The sequence below is a fragment of the Nilaparvata lugens genome, chromosome 8, assembly GCF_014356525.2.
Source record: "Nilaparvata lugens isolate BPH chromosome 8, ASM1435652v1, whole genome shotgun sequence".
Lineage (NCBI taxonomy): Eukaryota > Metazoa > Arthropoda > Insecta > Hemiptera > Delphacidae > Nilaparvata > Nilaparvata lugens.
In genome coordinates this window covers 46,035,064-46,053,628 of record NC_052511.1, presented here as the reverse complement: position 1 = coordinate 46,053,628, position 18,565 = coordinate 46,035,064, and the positions used below count along the sequence as shown (strand labels likewise).

At 34.4% G+C, this 18,565-nt stretch overlaps 2 protein-coding genes across 4 annotated transcripts in view; one reads left to right on the top strand and one right to left on the bottom strand.

Annotated features, from left to right (window-relative positions):
- Positions 1-6,185, top strand: part of LOC111046881 (spermatogenesis-associated protein 20) — a 48,038-nt gene extending 41,853 nt beyond the window's left edge. For 2 of the 3 annotated variants that reach the window (XM_039434924.1, XM_039434926.1), the window contains 2 exons: positions 1,902-2,036; positions 4,051-6,185. In XM_039434924.1, the coding sequence (XP_039290858.1) occupies positions 1,902-2,036; positions 4,051-4,179 (264 nt within the window). In that variant the 3' untranslated portion in view covers positions 4,180-6,185. The remainder of the gene's footprint in view (positions 1-1,901; positions 2,037-4,050) is intronic. The other variant, XM_039434925.1, reaches the window with a different exon arrangement.
- Positions 6,186-8,929: 2,744 nt separating this feature from the next.
- The window catches only part of LOC111046890 (exopolyphosphatase PRUNE1), a 34,123-nt gene continuing 24,487 nt past the window's right edge, over positions 8,930-18,565 (bottom strand). The window contains exon 6 of the mRNA XM_039434922.1: positions 8,930-10,030. Coding sequence (XP_039290856.1) covers positions 9,854-10,030 — 177 coding nt within the window. The 3' untranslated portion in view covers positions 8,930-9,853. The remainder of the gene's footprint in view (positions 10,031-18,565) is intronic.

Here is an 18,565-nt window from a genome sequence, read left to right as displayed (position 1 = left end):
GGAAAAACATTTTTGCCCGTGGTGCGAACGATATTTTTCGCCACACTACAGGTATTGCTGACAAAATAAATAAAGAATACAAAATAAAGAATACTCGTTAAGCTATCGTACCTATCTCTTGATTTTAGTGGTAGAAGATTTGCAGTCAGGATTTCAGATTCTTCTAAAATTTCACTTGGAATACCAGTCATCTTCAAGCATTTTGAAAATTCGGAATGCACTAATCAACAATAAATAATTGAATAAAACTGGTTGCGAAGCGAATTAGTTTGATTCGAAACTGGAACTAAAATCATGGCGACTTCAGCTTATTATGAAAGTGGACACTCGCCCGATCTAGCGGATGACTTATTAATAATAATTAGCGCGTTGTTCCCAGCCATAAGCGGCTGGAAAGAGACAACTTTCTGGCCTAGACCGGAAAAGAAACCCTTTTCTGACGTCGTCTGCAAACAAGGTCTTTCAGATCTACGTAGGGACTGGAAAACAGCTGCTTTCTGTGCAGTGTGGCGAAAACACCTTTCTGAGAGAGTCGCGTACGATATTTTTCGCCACACTACAGGTATAGCTGACGCCAAAAAGTTAGGCGGTTTCGTGGGTCTCTTGTGCGTTCCAACAGCTGATGTTGTCAAGTAGAGTTGTCATCTAGCTTGGCAATAGATAGATGCATTGCATCAGCTGTGAGTAGGTAACACCATGTGACCCACTAAGCCGCCTAACTTTCTGGCATCAGCTATATAAGACTAATGAATTGAATAAGAATGTTTTATGAGGGGGGGGGGGAACTTTGATGTCTCATATCTCAAGAACCAGACGTCGTAGGGTACTCAAATTGGAGTGGAAATTTCCGATCTCACCCTCCTGAACACAATGCACCATATGGCACAGTTGTCCAAACACATTTTCAAAAAGCGGCCGGAAAGGGCACTCTTTCCTGCCTAGGCCGGAAAGAAACCTGTTCTGACGTCAGATGAGAGTCGTCTGCAAACAATGTCTTTCAGATCTACATAGGAACTGTAAAACAGCTGCTTTCTGTGCAGTGTGGCGAAAATATAATTTCCACGAGCTCTAATGGGACTATTTCCACTCGAGCGAGAATGAAAAAACACAGGGAACTTATGGGAATTACTGACCGAGCGAAGTGAGGTCCAAGATTCAAGTCGACGGTTTGGCATTTCTCTTTATGTTTTAATGTTTATAATATGTTGCGCATTTACGGCGAAACGCGGTAATAGATTTTCATGAAATTTGACAGGTATGTTCCTTTTTAAATTGCGCGTCGACCTATATACAAGATTTTTGGAAATTTTGCATTTCAAGGATAATATAAAAGGAAAAAGGAGCCTCCTTCATACGCCAATATTACCGTAAAAATCAGCTGTCGAGTGGATTCATCATAAATCAGCTGTCGAGTGGATTATAAATTGCATGCCATGACGCATGCAATTCAATATCTCAATGTAACTTGGTAAAAAATCTGCTGCTGTGTAGACTATTAATTGCATGCCTCATTGAATTCAATTTGTATGCACTATTAAATGAACTATTGATTGCGTGCAATAACGCATGCAATTGATAACTAAACATAACATTGTCTCTCGAACTTGCTCTGCTTTGAACTTCGGCTGACCTGTTGCCAGTATGTCTTGAAGGAGATTAGCTTCTGATGTTAGCATTTTTGATACACCAATAGACGTTTTCACACCGATATCTCGCCGACACAACATACAGACAGGATTTACTCCGATGGACAGTATAAGAGGAGGCTGCGGTTAATAACTGCGCGAGGTCTACTGTTCACAGAACTACTAGTATCCTCACTGTTCACTGTCACTCTTGTGTACGAACTCAGCTTTATTTGTATCCTAGTGACTGTAAATTCTCTTAATTTTTTTTTGCAGGTGATAATAACAGGCAGCCGTGATAACGCTGATACTCAACGCCTATTGGCTGCTGTACATAGCCGCTATCTGGCGGGAGGAATTGTAATCTTGGCCGACGGTGACACCAGTAGTGTTATCTATAGGCATTCACAGGTACAGATATATTTTATTATATTATAGATTATGAGTGATTTCTTCGTGTTTATTTATTAAATATGTGAGTTATTTTCTGCTTTAAACTGGTCGATACTTGGAAAATATTGCTTTTATAGTTGTACTAGTAGGTAATGCAAGGGTTCAATTCGAAACTTGACCAACTGAAAACTTTATCTACTGAAATCTTGAAGAGTTTAGAATAGGCCTATAATCATCCTCGTTTAATTAAGAATCTATTTACAAAATTTCAAGTTAATCAGTCGAGTAGTTGAGACGTGATGATGCGTCATTCGTGAATTTTCTATCCCCTACATTTACAAGCCGATTCTTCCCTTTATTATAGTATAGACTAGCAAAGCCTTGCTCCGCAAGGGTCTATTAAAACTTGACAAACTGGAAACTTCAAGTAATGATATCTTGAAGAATTGAAAATAGGCCTAGAACCATACTGGGCTAATATTAAGAATCTATGTGCAAAATTTCAAGTTAATCAGTCGAGTAGTTGAGACGTGATGATGCGTCATTCGTGAATTTCCTATCCCCTACATGTATAAGCTGATTCTTCCCTCTATTATAGTATAGATAATCTCCCCACTGAAAAAATAACCGTCGTATACACAAATGAAGAGAGAAGCAGAAATATTCTTTGTAAAAAAATAATAAAAAATTAGATAGAAATTACAGACCTTGCTAATATGGGAGCGTCTATTTTTGATGATTCAATAATAATTCTGGTAATCTCCTCACTAAATGAACGACCTTTGTTATATTATAGATTAAATTCTTTCTTTTAGATAGATTATTTTGACGTGATGTAATGCACTACATTGTTAACCTTCCATTAGTCGCGCCCTTCTCAATCACACGAGCAGTCGCGTGTTGTATTTTGTACAACATCCAAGTGTTATGTACTCTGTTCACTGTCAAAACATATTAATTAATTGTATAATTACTTTTTCCTACAGTTACCTTGAAAAGTGACCATTCCTGCACTGATTACAGAACGCAAAGAATCACTTTTCCGCTCTAGTGCGCAAAGTGATTACTTTGCTTACTCCAGATTTGCAGCATGACAACGCAAAATAGTTAGTGGGTTATATGGAGCACCAGTGCAGCAAAATCAAAATTAAGTTGGTAACTGCACTCATAGTGAGGCCCAAGTTATAATGGCAGTGGAGAACAGCGTTGCCTTGCCATTATGTGCCTTGATTATAGTCATTTCAATGCTTACATAACATAAACCTCCTTCAAGCAGTCACATAAATTTTCAATTGAATTACTAATCATTATAATTCAAGTATTATTATTCAATTTTAAATAATTTAAGGTTTTTATTAATAATAAAATTACACAGAAAAACATTTGATGGATTTCAGGGAATTTTACCCATAATTACCCACTTTTCATATGCAATGGTAACTGTAGGAAAAATTTAATGTGTAACACGTGCGCAAAGTTCGTTTGCTGCACTCAAGAAACCATCATTCCGCACTCGCCCACGGCTCGTGCATAAACGTTTCTTTCGGTGCAACAAACTGTCACTTTGCGCACTAGTTGCACAAATAACTATTTCCATCTTCTTGGATCATTTTACGCCTGGATGATTACGATTTCATAGCTCAATAAGGTACACCAAGCAAAGCCATCAATTCTGTGCTATTGGTTCGTTTACAGTCCCCGTATACAGTCTTTCCCTATCTTATGCACTGTGGCGACTAAATGGCACCTAAAGACTGAACCATTGCTCGGTTGATACTGCAACTCAGTGGAGTGATGGGGGAAAGTTTTGGAATGCATTCACCGACACCACCCCATTCAATAGTTTTGTGCAGCAAAAAAACTGACACTTGTACTTTTTACTACCTTACTGCCGGAAGGTTAAGAGGTTTGAATCCTATTATTGTTCTAATGCAATTTATGAATTAAAATTAGATTCAACTATCAACTATCTGTCGGAAGGTTAATATCATTGAGGAATACTAACTTAGTTACTATTTTCTTCTTGTTGTAGGTGATACGTCGTATGAAGCCAATAAACGACAAGGCTACAGCGTATGTGTGTCGAAAAAGAACCTGCTCTCTACCTGTTACCACTGCCGAACAATTGACTGCTCTTCTAGCTGAGGATCAGTACAACTAGCCACTCTACTGCACTACCCGTCTAAGGTCTAAGCCTCTCTATTGGTCTACTGCTCTAAGCAATACAGCAAGTGACTCTGTACAGAGTTCAGGAATTAGCAGTGAAATAGTGAATCTATGCTGAAGAATTGACTGCTCTTCTAGCTGAGGATCAGTACAACTAGCCACTCTACTGCACTACCCGTCTAAGGTCTAAGCCTCTCTATTGGTCTACTGCTCTAAGCAATACAGCAAGTGACTCTGTACAGAGTTCAGGACTTAGCAGTGAAATAGTGAATCTATGCCGAAGAATTGACTGCTCTCCTAGCTGAGGATCAGGTCAACTAGCCACTCTACTGCACTACCCGTCTAAGGTCTAAGCTTCTCTATTGGTCTACTGCTCTAAGCAACACAACAAGTGACTCTGTACAGAGTTCAGGAATTAGCAGTGAAATAATGAATCTATCTGTTCCACTGCCGAAGAATTGAGTGCTCTTTTAGCTGAGGATCAGACCAACTAGCCACTCTACTGCACTACCCCTCTGAGGTTTAAGCCTCTCTATTGGTCTACTGATCTATGCTAGTGACTCTGTACAGTGTTCTGGCACAGAGAAAAGATAGCATAAGAAGATATCCCATGGTATAGGGCGTTTATGTTCCAGATTTTACTGTTAACTGAAGCCGTTAGTCTTTTATTATTAAGACAGATTATTGTAACAGCTGTGCCTAGTGGAAAGTTGTGTGTATATTTTTGGCTTCGAAATTCTCTGGAATAACTCAATTTATTCAAAGTGTGGTGATATTAAGTGCAATATTTGACTATAATTTGGTATTTTAATCATTCTAAATTCAAAATTTCTAGCTCATATATATTTTTGGACAGAACTTTGAACTTAAGCAGGTTACTTTCTCATTAAGAACATAACCTATTTTTTCGGACATTTTATCATTTATCAAAATTTGGGAACAGAATAGTTTTGAGCTATGCCTGTTGTTCTATCCCGATCATATTCATATGATTTGTAATTATATCAACAAATAAATAAAAATAGTCCTAGTAGTTGTTTTTGGTGAAGCTATGTGACGCTGGTAGTCTCTCATACTGTGCCGTTCTTTCACTCTCACCCCAACGAAACAGTAATATTAGACAGTAGTCGACATTAATTGGCTTAAGTTGACAAAAATCAGCTTAAAATTCCGGAACATAAACGACCTATACCATGGGATATCTACTTATGCTCTCTTTTCTCCATGGTGCAGGTTATTATTGTGAGCACTCCATTGTTCTACTAGTCTAAGCAAACAACTCTATTGTTTTTCTGTTCTAAGCAATACAAGGTTGTTGAGTGGTAGAATAAATAAATGATATTGATGTTGAATAAATAAATATAAATGTATGCATAATTTTGGCAAATAATTTAATTATGACTGTCATAACATTTCATCAGCTTTATTCCGACACACCATCTGTACAGCAAGCTTTAGATTTACTAATAATTTGCTCCAGCATTTGTATATTAAGTTGTATACGGAAAAGATCTATGTGATAACTATTTTTATGTAGTATTTTATGATGAATTAACTAATGTATCTTAGTAATTTATTCAGGTTTCAATTATTTATTATGTTGATATATCCAGATGTTATGATGTGAAAAAAGCATACATTTTTCCTGTTAGATTCTAATAAACAATAATAATTAGTGCCGGTTGCACAAAAGCCGGATAAATTTTAATCGTGATTAATTCCACGAGAATCAATCAGAGAAGCCGTCTTATCAAAAAGGCCTTCTCTGATTGGTTCACGTGAAATTAATCACGGTTAAAATTTAACCGGCTTTTGTGTAACCGGGCCTTAGCCTATTTTATTGGATAGGAACTGTATAGGCTAATGTAGAAATTCAAGTTGGACCATTTAAGTACTGTACTTCATTTGGATTTATCCATCAGAATTTATATTATTGGAAGATCTAAATGCAGTGATTCAATACTGTAAATATGAGTTATAATAAAAATTGTTGTCATGTTATTTGGTGTATTTATTTAGTTTTCATGTGCATGGATTCTATTAATTGCAGGAACCATGAATCTGACACTGATTTGCGAAATTTGGTTCTGTTCAGAAGTAATACGAAAATTGTAGCGAGATTGGATGTAAGTTTTAGTGGATAAATCACCCTGTATTGTAGCTGTAATAGTGTGAATATTGAGTGGGTATTATTGTAGTTGTTTTTGTGTATCTTATATTATTTTTCAGGTTTTTGAACTGAAATGAACTTTGATTTTACTGTTTGTTGAACCCTGCGTTTTTAGTGTGAGAATTAACTCTGTCTTGTTTGAATTTGCTAACTGTTGCTTAGTTGTCGAAATTAAAGCAATTTTCGTGCATTTTTCAAATGCAGTTTCAATTTCTTGTCGAAAAAGCTACTGTATTTGGGAATTGTACGACCATTGACCTTTTTGCAGCTTTGGCTTTTCCACTGGAAGTTATGCTCAACGCTCGTGGAGGGGGAATAATTTTCAGTGAAAAGTCGACTGTTGGAATTGAGACGTAACTGGGAAAACATGTAACGGTGTGCGAGCCTCGGTCCTCTGATTGGGCCCATTTCCCATTCAGAGGAACAATTTGTTAAGTTTTCTGTTATCAGTAATTTTTATGTAGTTAAATAGAAACCAAAATTTAATATTGTTAGTGAGAGTAGAACCAGGAAATTATTTGTGCGTATGAGTTCCAGCATAGTGAGTTTTCTTAAATCGTATGTGTGTGTTTCTGAAGAGTCGAAATTTAAATTGTAAAAATGGTGAGTGCCAAACTTTTGTTGTCTTCGTATTGTAGCTCAAAATTTAGCAACATAGAATGACCGAGGCCCGAATTTAAATGCAGCAAGTTAGCAGGTTCCCAAAATGTATAGATTAAAAAATTGAGTATGTCTTCTTGACCTGAATCGATTGCTGAATAACTCTGTTCTGTTTGAAAATTTGACATGTTACCTGACTTTTATTAATTCGTTCTACCTATTTAGAGTTCAATAAACCTGAGGTTGAATTTTAAAAAGTATTTTTCATTAAAGTTCCTGGCTAGTAGTTACTATGGTTGCTAGAATATGTGACAATGATGATAATCTGTGCTTTTGAATGAACGAATCCACTAAAAGCTCCCAACCAATCAAGGATTCAAATAGAGATTTGATAGCATAATTTTGGTAAATATTATAGAAGAGAAGAAACAACCCCCCTCCGTTTACATTGGTGGCCAGCGGTGGTATAGTCTGCAAGAATGACTATCGAACCACATGTATTCTTATATATTTCATATTTTGGAAGATTAAACTAAATAGAGACAAATATGTCACCGGTTACAGAAATGATGTCAGGTGTGGTGTAGGGTTGAAAATACCTCCATAGCGATTTACATAGCGAAACGTCTCATATTATAGCACGACACTTGTTGGTCAATATGTTCCTATTGGCGAGCAAATTTTCAAACGGCAATATCTAATGAACGGTGAAGAATTTTACAAATCTGATTCCAGATTCGTGTTCCACGCATCAAATACCATAAGATCACGAAGTTTGAACAATTTCTATTTTTCACAAAAAATGAGAGTAACCATGGACTGACTACCCATCGTGAATCACACTGGAACAAAAAGTATCTCAGATTTGGCTGAAATTTGCACCATAGATAAACCTTGACCTGAGAAATGTCTGAGCCAAATTTGGCATCCCCTGCTACTATACAGAGTGAGTTATGAAGCTGCAAACATCATATTTGAAAATTTTCAAATGGTCATATTATCTCCTGAAAAGTAAGGAATTTTGCAAATCTGATTCCAGATTCGTGTTTCACGCATCAAATACAATAAGATCACGAAGTTTAAGCGTGAAGTTCACAAAAAAATTAGAGTAACCATGGACTACATCGTGAATCACACTGAAACAAAAAGTATCTCAGATTTGGCTGAAATTTGCACCATAGATAAACCTTGACCTGAGAAATGTCTGAGCCAAATTTGGCATCCCCAGCTACTATACAGGGTGAGTTATGAAGCTGCAAACATTGAATTTGGATATTTTCAAAAAATGGTCATATCTCCTGAACGGTAAGGAATTTTGCAAATCTGATTCCAGATTCGTGTTCCACGCATCAAATACCATAAGATCACGAAGTTTGATCGATTTTAATTCTTCACAAAAAATAGAGAGTAACCATGGACTAACTATCGTGCGTTTTGAAACAGTAAAAAAAAGTATCTCAAATTTGGCTGAAATTTAAAACCATAGATGAAGCTTTAAGTTTAGTGAATGACTCATCCTGTATTGTAGTAAAACGTCTCATTTTATAGCATAATAAATCTCACTCAACTATGGTATATGAAGGAAGTTCTTGTGTTTATTCATTTTTACCGAAAAAAAAACCATTGAATTCACTTATTCATTTCAGATTTATTCATAAAAAATATTAACATGACATAGATTTTTCAAAACAATCAATGATCAAGCATACAAATAACACAATTAGATTCAACAAGAGTTTCATTTTTTAATGATCAATAGATTACAACATTACTCTCCTCTAAATAATACAAAATTCTATAAACTTGAATTATGATACACTAAGTGCCGGTTGCACAACAGCCGGTTAATTTTTAACCGTGATTAATTTCACGAGAACCAATCAGAGAAGGCCTTCTTGATAAGACGGCTTCTCTGATTGGTTCTCGTGGAACTAATCACGGTTAAAATTTAACCGGCTGTTGTGCAACCGGGCATAACACAAGAATATACTTGTACTATAGTGAGGTCCACGTTATAATGGCAGTGGAGAAAGATAGGAGAACAACGTTGCCGGTCCTGTCTTGTCAATGCCTTCTATAGACGGTAGCAGTTACAGGTTTATTGATGTAATATTAACGGTTCATTCTAGTTAAAAATAATCAATTATATTTTATCAAGCAAGAAATTATAACTTTCAATAATTAATATGAAATATTTTTTAAATTATTAATTCTACATCTGAACGATCTGGCAACAAAGCAAAGCGAGAAAGAGATAGGGCTATCCGCTTTGTTGAATGGTAGACAAGGATAGCAATACCATTCCTTATCAAACACTGCCATTATAACGTGGACCACACTAAAAGGATATACAATACACTGATTCACAATACCATAGCCACCTCTAATACAAGGCTGCGGCCTGCGATATTGCAACGTCGCAGCGTAGGTCTAGAATCTAATGCATGATTGGTGAAAAAGATCAGCTGGTATTTTTAAAAATCTTTTTCACCAATCATGTATTAGATTCTAGGCCTACGCTGCGACGTTGCAATATCGTAGGCCGGGGCCTTGAATTAGAGGTGGCTATGACAATAGTCAGTAACAAAAAAATGATGAATTGTTTCACACTCAGGTTCAACTCACACTTACGTGACTCAGGTCGAGAAGAGACTCAACTCTCGACTAGTCGAGAGCATGTGTTTTGAAATGGTGACGTCGCGGAGACTAGAATCGACTGGTCTGAGTGTCACCATTTGGAAACACATGCTCTCGACTAGATTCGAGTCTCTTCTCGACCTGAGTTGAGCCTTACAGTTCTGAACCATTGGGTACCAATAACAAAATCTATAAACCTGAATCAGTTAAAATAAATTTCTCATGAGAAACCTTCAGATTATCTCCCGTCATTTAATAATCATCAACTTCCAGTCCTTGTCTCACTATCGTAGCTTAGAATAGCTCTCTCAACAATGGGCAAAACCTGTTTTCTCGTAGAATAAGTGTTGATTTCTTTGAAGATTTTTCCACCGAATTTATTCTCAACCATGTGAAGATCAAGTTTTGGAGCTGTGCTTGCTTTGAGGTGCTCTTCTATCTGTAATATAAAAATTGACTGAAATTAGTAATAAAAATAGAAGATTACAATCCTATTATATTAAACGACCAATTTCTGTATTTTTATAACTACTTATTTATATTTATATCTGGTTATTTATGTTCAACGGATCTCGAGAACGGTTCTAACGATTTTCACGAAATTTGGAACATAGTAGGTTTATGATATAAAAATTCGATTGCGCTAGGTCTCATCCTTGGGAAAACTCGCTGAACAACATTAAACGGATAATTCATCCCTGGCTGAAACAGCTGAGACTTTCGTCGTCTGTGGATAGTAGAAAAAGTGAGAGCTCACTTTTGAGTGAGCGAGTTTAGTGAGTGAGTATGTGGAATATCAAAATATCGCATCCCCGAAATTCATAAGACGACATAATATAGCCAGCTGTGAAATATAAACACGATCATTTTAGAGAATTGTGTTATGTTTATCAATGAATAAAAATAACGAGCGAAGATCGGTGCCCCGATATTGAAATTATGATAAGATAATAATGTGACATTTTTCTTCTATGTTTAGTTTTGAAGCATCTAAATTTAAAAATCTACTTTGTGAAAATAATAAGGAAATGAAAATTTTGTGAAGTGAACAACTACAAGACTTGACCTATTTCGGACTATCCGATTGTAACCTCATGTAAATTTGGGAGAGGAATAGCACAATGTTACCTTATTTTTTCTCTCCCTATCATTTTTGACGATGTACTTGTTGTATGAATCAATAAAGATAAATTGATTGATTGAGTACTTTATTTATGTAGATTATATACAATATATATACTGGCTTATACATTTATATACAATAGCTTACAATATAGCACTAGATCAATTTTTCTGAGTCTATACTTAATAATTCATTCTGTGAACGTGTTAACTGTCAATATTTTGGGTTTGGAGTTGAATGAATAATTTATTGTTGCTACTCCAATTTTTCTGAAGTTTAAATAATTGTAAATGAAACAGGAAAGTTATTCAGTTATGTTAAACCATTAAAATGATAATCTTTTGAAGTGCTTAAAGATAAAGTCAAGTATCATTGATGCTTAAGTTGAAAGTATTCTAAAACTTTATATTGAAATTGATTGACAAATTAAATGTTTAACGGTAGAATAAAAATTAGTAGAAGAAACTAGCATAGGTGAAAATAACTGATTCTAAGTACTGAATAAATTTTTTGTATTCTGTAATTCCGTGAATGATGATAGAAATTATTGTAATGTCAACGTACGTATTCTGGTCTCACGTCTGGTAGTTGAAAATCATTATAGTAGTAGTGAAAGGGAATATTGAGATTTTAAAGGTCAACCCAAGTAAATTAGGAAAATTCGGAAGTTATTATGGGAGAATGTTTGAGGAAAATAGGAAATTTTTTTGATAAGTTTAGGTAGATCGAAGGTAATCAGAGAATAAATAGGAAACTGTTTTATTAGTTATTGTTGCTATGTAGTTTTGAAAAGTTGATGAGTAGTTTTGGCCGTGAGATGTTTAAACTAAATAATTGGGTATTGTAGATTAAAGTTGAAACGATGATCAAATCCTTGGGAATTTGTATAAAAATAAGTTGATTGAGATGAGGTTGTTAAGTCCCTTTATCAGTAATGTTTATTCTCGAAAAGGTGAATCAGTTTTATTATTGGAAATATTTTTTTTTAGGGTGTGATTTTTGCGGTAGGCATGCGTAGTGATAGTGTAAAGATCCGTTGTGTTGGTGACGTTTCCTGTAGGCTGTGGGAATTTTTTTTGTTTAGTTGAGACTCAAGATTTAGAGGAGGACACGGGGATGTCCTGCCTATGTGTGTTGTTGTTGTTGAATTTAGGTAATCGGCGCGAGTGTAGGTCCGTGTCCAGAGAAAACGGAGCACTGCCCGAAAGTTGTCCATGTAACAAATCAAGGAATCTAGCTGTGACTAACCTTGCAAATTTGTACGGTGGAATTGTATAATTTTAGCGAAAGGCACCGAAGATGGTGTGAGCTAAGATTTTTTTGTATCTAGTAAGCGGTCTGGTTCATTCGAGAGTTATGGGGCTCGTCAGTATAATAACGTAAACCGAAATCTAGAATATTTAGTGAGTCTTCGTAGTGATTGTAAGGAAAACAATCAGCGTAATGCAGTTTAGGGAAGCCCAGTCAAAAGGTTCGTTAATGTTGGGTAGGAAAGTCAGCCGCAAAAACACAAGTAATAATTGGTAAAAAAAAGGGTTATTATTGAGTTTAAAGTTGCTTAGAAATTTGGTATGGTAACGAAAATTGAAGGTTTTAGACAACGAATATTTAAGTGATTAGTTAAGGTATACAAATAAAATAACAGAGAAACTTTTTCGAGTACCTAGGTAATGTTAAAATGGTTATCAGTGAAAGTAGAAATAAATATTGGAACAGTACTTAACGGGTTAAATTAAAATAAAATTAACAGTGAAATTCTTCTAGTTGAATTTGAAATGAAAAGGGAAAATCTCTTGAGTTAAGCATGAGTTTAAATTATTCTGTAGTTGAGAGTTGAAAGGTTGATTAAAAAGTTAATTGGGGATATGAAAGTAGAAATATGTAGGAAAATTCGTGTCAAAAAGGAAATAGAATTTTTGTTGGGAAAATTAAATTGAGGTAATTAACAGTAGTAGGACCCTTTAGAGATAAGTAGTCAAAAAGAATTAATAAATAAAAAAAAAATAGGAAATCTTTAATGAAATGATAAATTTTTTAATGATGAATAGTAAAATTGCAAAAATGTTTTCCATGTGAATAAGTTGAGATGTTTTGAGATTTAGTAGAGTAATTGAATCTAGTTGGATATGAAGTTTATTGTTAAGAAATAATTATGTGAGGCTCCAGTAAGGTTGAAAATGTCAGTGAACTTGAGAATCAGTAATAGTGTAATAGTAGTCTATTAATGTGTTAATGTATTGGTAAATTTCAATAATGTTGATAATTAGAAGTCAAGCAGTAGCAGTCCAATGCTAAGATAGTTGTTCCAGTTGAATTTTCATATTATTAAATCATGCCTTGAGAATTACTCTTCCAGTGTTTAGAGAAAATGTCACGTACTTTGAGTTTGCGATAAATAATAGCCTGGCACTCGATCATAGTTTTGTTTTGACTAACGTTCTGTGGTAAAGGTAAAGGTTCTGTGGTATTGTAGCTGTAATAGTGTGAATATTGAGTGGGTATTATTGTAGTTGTTTTTGTGTATCTCTTATATTATTTTTCAGGTTTTTGAACTGAAATGAACTTTGATTTTACTGTTTGTTGAACCCTGCGTTTTTAGTGTGAGAATTAACTCTGTCTTGTTTGAATTTGCTAACTTGTTGCTTAGTTGTCGAAATTAAAGCAATTTTCGTGCATTTTTCAAATGCAGTTTCAATTTCTTGTCGAAAAAGCTACTGTATTTGGGAATTGTACGACCATTGACCTTTTTGCAGCTTTGGCTTTTCCACTGGAAGTTATGCTCAACGCTCGTGGAGGGGGGAATAATCGTCAGTGAAAAGTCGACAGTTGGAATTGAGACGTAACTGGGAAAACATGTAACGGTGTGCGAGCCTCGGTCCTCTGATTGGGCCCATTTCCCATTCAGAGGGACAATTTGTTAAGTTTTCTGTTATCAGTAATTTTTATGTAGTTAAATAGAAACCAAAATTGAATATTGTTAGTGAGAGTAGAACCAGGAAATTATTTGTGCGTATGAGTTCCAGCATAGTGAGTTTTCTTAAATCGTATGTGTATGTTTCTGAAGAGTCGAAATTTAAATTGTAAAAATGGTGAGTGCCAAACTTTTGTTGTCTTCGTATTGTAGCTCAAAATTTAGCAACATAGAATGACCGAGGCCCGAATTTAAATGCAGCAAGTTAGCAGGTTCCTATAGATGTATAGATTAAAAATTGAGTATGTCTTCTTGACCTGAATCGATTGCTGAATAACTCTGTTCTGTTTGAAAATTTGACATGTTACCTGACTTTTATTAATTCGTTCTACCTATTTAGAGTTCAATAAACCTGAGGTTGAATTTTAAAAAGTATTTTTCATTAAAGTTCCTGGCTAGTAGTTACTATGGTTGCTAGAATATGTGACAATGATGATAATCTGTACTTTTGAATGAACGAATCCACTAAAAGCTCCCACCAATCAAGGATTCAAATAGAGATTTGATAGCATAATTTTGGTAAATATTATAGAAGAGAAGAAACAACCCCCCTCCGTTTACATTGGTGGCCAGCGGTGGTATAGTCTGCAAGAATGACTATCGAACCACATGTATTCTTATATATTTCATATTTTGGAAGATTAAACTAAATAGAGACAAATATGTCACCGGTTACAGAAATGATGTCAGGTGTGGTGTAGGGTTAAAAATACCTCCATAGCGATTTACAAAGCGAAACGTCTCATATTATAGCACGACACTTGTTAGGTCAATAATATGTTCCTATGGCGAGCAAATTTTCAAACGGCAATATCAAATGAACGGTGAGGAATTTTGCAAATATGATTCCAGATTCGTGTTCCACGGATCAAAGACCATAAGATCATTAAGTTTGAGCGATTTTTATTTTTCACAAAAAATTATTGAGAGTAACCATGTCATCGTGAATCACACTGAAACAAAAAGTATCTCAGATTTGGCTGAAATTTGCACCATAGATAAACCTTGACCTGAGAAATGTCTGAGCCAAATTTGGCATCCCCAGCTACTACTATACAGGGTGAGTTATGAAGCTGCAAACATTGAATTTGGATATTTTCAAAAAATGGTCATATCTCCTGAACGGTAAGGAATTTTGCAAATCTGATTCCAGATTCGTGTTCCACGCATCAAATACCATAAGATCACGAAGTTTGAGCGATTTTTATTTTTCACAAAAAATAGAGAGTAACCATGGACTAACTATCGTGCGTTTTGAAACAGTAAAAAAAAGTATCTCAGATTTGGCTGAAATTTAAAACCATAGATGAAGCTTTATGTTTAGTGAATGACTCATCCTGTATTGTAGTAAAACGTCTCATTTTATAGCATGATAAATCTCAATCAACTATGGAGGAATATATACAGGGTGAATTATGAAGCTGCAAACATTGAATTTTGATATTTTCAAAAAATGGTCATATCTCCTGAACGGTAAGGAATTTTGCAAATCTGATTCCAGATTCATGTTCCACGCATCAAATATCATAAGATCACGAAGTTTGAGCAATTTTAATTCTTCACAGAAAATAGAGAGTGTGCCGGGCACTCTCTTTAATTCAGGCCTTTTCCCAAGTTATAATAGTAAATTTAATACGCAATAGACTAGAGCCATTATTGTAAGTGAGTTAGCGAAATAAATTATTTTCTCTCTCTATTATGAACGGCCATGACTTCGAGTTTCCCAGGATAGATATTTAAAAATTGTGGCTCCGAGTCGTCGAGGAATGTAGATTATGGAATTATCTCTAAAACTTAGCCTTCTTGTCGCGACATAAAGTGCGATAAGTTGGAAAACAGCAAGCATTGAAATTATAACAAACTACCGATTTTGCAGTTACTATTTGGTCCAAAGGCTGTAGAAGCCACGCGACGATTGGTCAAATTGATTCCATTCGCCCAATAGGAGACCTGTTTCTAAATACAGTAGTGGGGATTCCCAGTCGAGAGACCAGATTACGTTCCGGAGGACACTTTGCTAGGAGCACTACGAGAGTAAAGATGTAGTCACTATGTTTCCCCCTTTTTGGGCAGGTTTATAAGTTTATTTCAGTAGTTAATGTAGGAGCTAGTTTTATTTTTTATTAATGTTTAAATTTACTAGTAGTGCCATGTCCTGAAAGGTTAATTGTGTTTCTTCATCATGTACGAATAATTGTTTCTTCAAATAACCGCTAAGGTACGTAAAATAAGGTTAAAATATAATTTAGGGAATTTAATTGATTGAAACTTCCATAAGAGTATTGAATTAATTAAGCCTGTTATTTTTCAAGTTATAATATTGATTGAGAATAATCCTTTTGATTTTATTAGTGATGGAAGATAATTATAAATTTTTTTCTACAGAAGTATAGAAAGTTTTCAGTTACGTGACATTTGAGTTATTGTTTCTGGAGATATATTATCGTAGAGTATTGCTGAAAGTCAGGAAGATAACCTTTAAATTGGAATGAAACTTTTAAGAATTGTTCATATTGAGTTTATGACATTTTTTAATTTATATTTTTCAGACTCTGTTTTCTTATGTCATTAAGGCTTTTGAATGATTTAGTAATTTTTTATGATAGAAATCTTAATAGATGAAGAAGAAAGTTTTTCTTCTCCAGGAAATTAATATTAATGAATGTTCAAATTTTAATACAATTTAAATTATTTTCTATGTGTCTACTAATTTTATTTAATTAAAGGTAAAAACTATCCACAAGATGAATCTTATAAGCAAACATTATCTTTCCTTAAAGTGAAATTTTCAATATTTTTTTCTTTTATTGTGTTATAAAGTGTCTTGTTTTATTAGGTGATAAATTCATAATTTCAGTTGATACTAGTTTTTGGACTTGTATTTGTAGGTAAATCAAATCATAACTCTGGAATGTTCATTTTTAATTAAGGTTCTGAGCAGTTTTGGGCGAATGCCCGTTATTTACACTTGGATTGCGTCCTATAGCTCATAAATAATAAATAAAATAAATGTTGGCTGGCGCACAAGTTTCCAACAATACTAGCCGAGCTACTATATGAAAATTATATTTGATTTCGCAAACCAAACGAAAAATATCATATAAGTTAGCATCATTTCAATTGAATTATTTGTGAAGAAAGATCCATTAATTCTGATAAAAAGAATCAGTAGTTTAAAGATAAAAATCTATATAAAATGAGGATTCAAAGAATGAGAGAATTTAATTAATTGTAATCAATAGATAACTCCTGTTTTAGCTTTTGATGAATTGTAGGAAGAGTTAGAAATTAATGCTGTAATACATTTATTTACAGCGGTTCATGTGTGTCCCCAAACCAACTTCTTGTACTACCACCCCTTTGGTTCCGCAACTTTATGTAACACCGCTTCAAGACACCCGTTCAGACGACAGGTCTAGGGACGTAAGAGGACGTCGCCGTCAAGCCAAATTCAACCGGTAAAAGCTCACCGCCAAAAACAAGGTACTCTAACCCCGATGATAAAGCAACGTACAGACCAACGAAAGTGCAGTGTAGTGAAACAAAGGTTCATTCGAGAATGTCAATCAAAAGTGGGGATTCAAATTATTATGAAATGGGTTATATGGGTTACTATCGACGAAACTTGGGTTCAACGGGCTTTTCTTTCTTGAGTAATTTTATGTTGAAGTTAATTATTTGTTATTTGATGACTGATATTGTTTGGTTTTGTGACGTATTGCTATCTAAACGGGGATAGTAATGCGCCCCCGAATCAGATGAAGAATGTCAACAAAGTAACATGAAATTGTTGTTTCTGTTGTTCGATTTTAGTTGCCAATGTTTATTGAAGCTGTTTGTATTTTTCAATTATTTCAAATTGTAGTGTTTTTCTATAGTATAAACCTATTAAATCAGGCATGGCAAGATTAATTGAAGTTTTCTTGACTCTAGCCCGTTCACCTGCATGAATTAGGTATAGACTCAGGTATTTTCTAGATGTGTCGGCCTATTTCTAAATTCTAAATTTTATTCAAAATTATCTTATCTATTATCTTTTAAAAAGTGCAGGCACACAACTGCGCCGACTCTGCTGTCTAGAGATATTTAAATCTCTGGAATTCAAATTTTCTAATAAAAATTAAATTTTTCATAACTTACTCTATAACACTAGATCAATTTTTCTGAGTCTATACTTAATAATTCATTCTGTGAACGTGTTAACTGTCAATATTTTGGGTTTGGAGTTGAATGAATAATTTATTGTTGCTACTCCAATTTTTCTGAAGTTTAAATAATTGTAAATGAAACAGGAAAGTTATTCAGTTATGTTAAACCATTAAAATGATAATCTTTTGAAGTGCTTAAAGATAAAGTCAAGTATCATTGATGCTTAAGTTGAAAGTATTCTAAAACTTTATATTGAAATTGATTGACAAATTAAATGTTTAACGGTAGAATAAAATTAGTAGAAGAAACTAGCATAGGTGAAAATAACTGATTCTAGTACTGAATAAATTTTTTGTATTCTGTAATTCCGTGAATGACGATAGAAATTATTGTAATGTCAACGTACGTATTCTGGTCTCACGTCTGGTAGTTGAAAATCATTATAGTAGTAGTGAAAGGGAATATTGAGATTTTAAAGGTCAACCCAAGTAAATTAGGAAAATTCGGAAGTTATTATGGGAGAATGTTTGAGGAAAATAGGAATTTTTTTGATAAGTTTAGGTAGATCGAAGGTAATCAGAGAATAAATAGGAAACTGTTTTATTAGTTATTGTTGCTATGTAGTTTTGAAAAGTTGATGAGTAGTTTTGGCCGTGAGATGTTTAAACTAAATAATTGGGTATTGTAGATTAAAGTTGAAACGATGATCAATCCTTGGGAATTTGTATAAA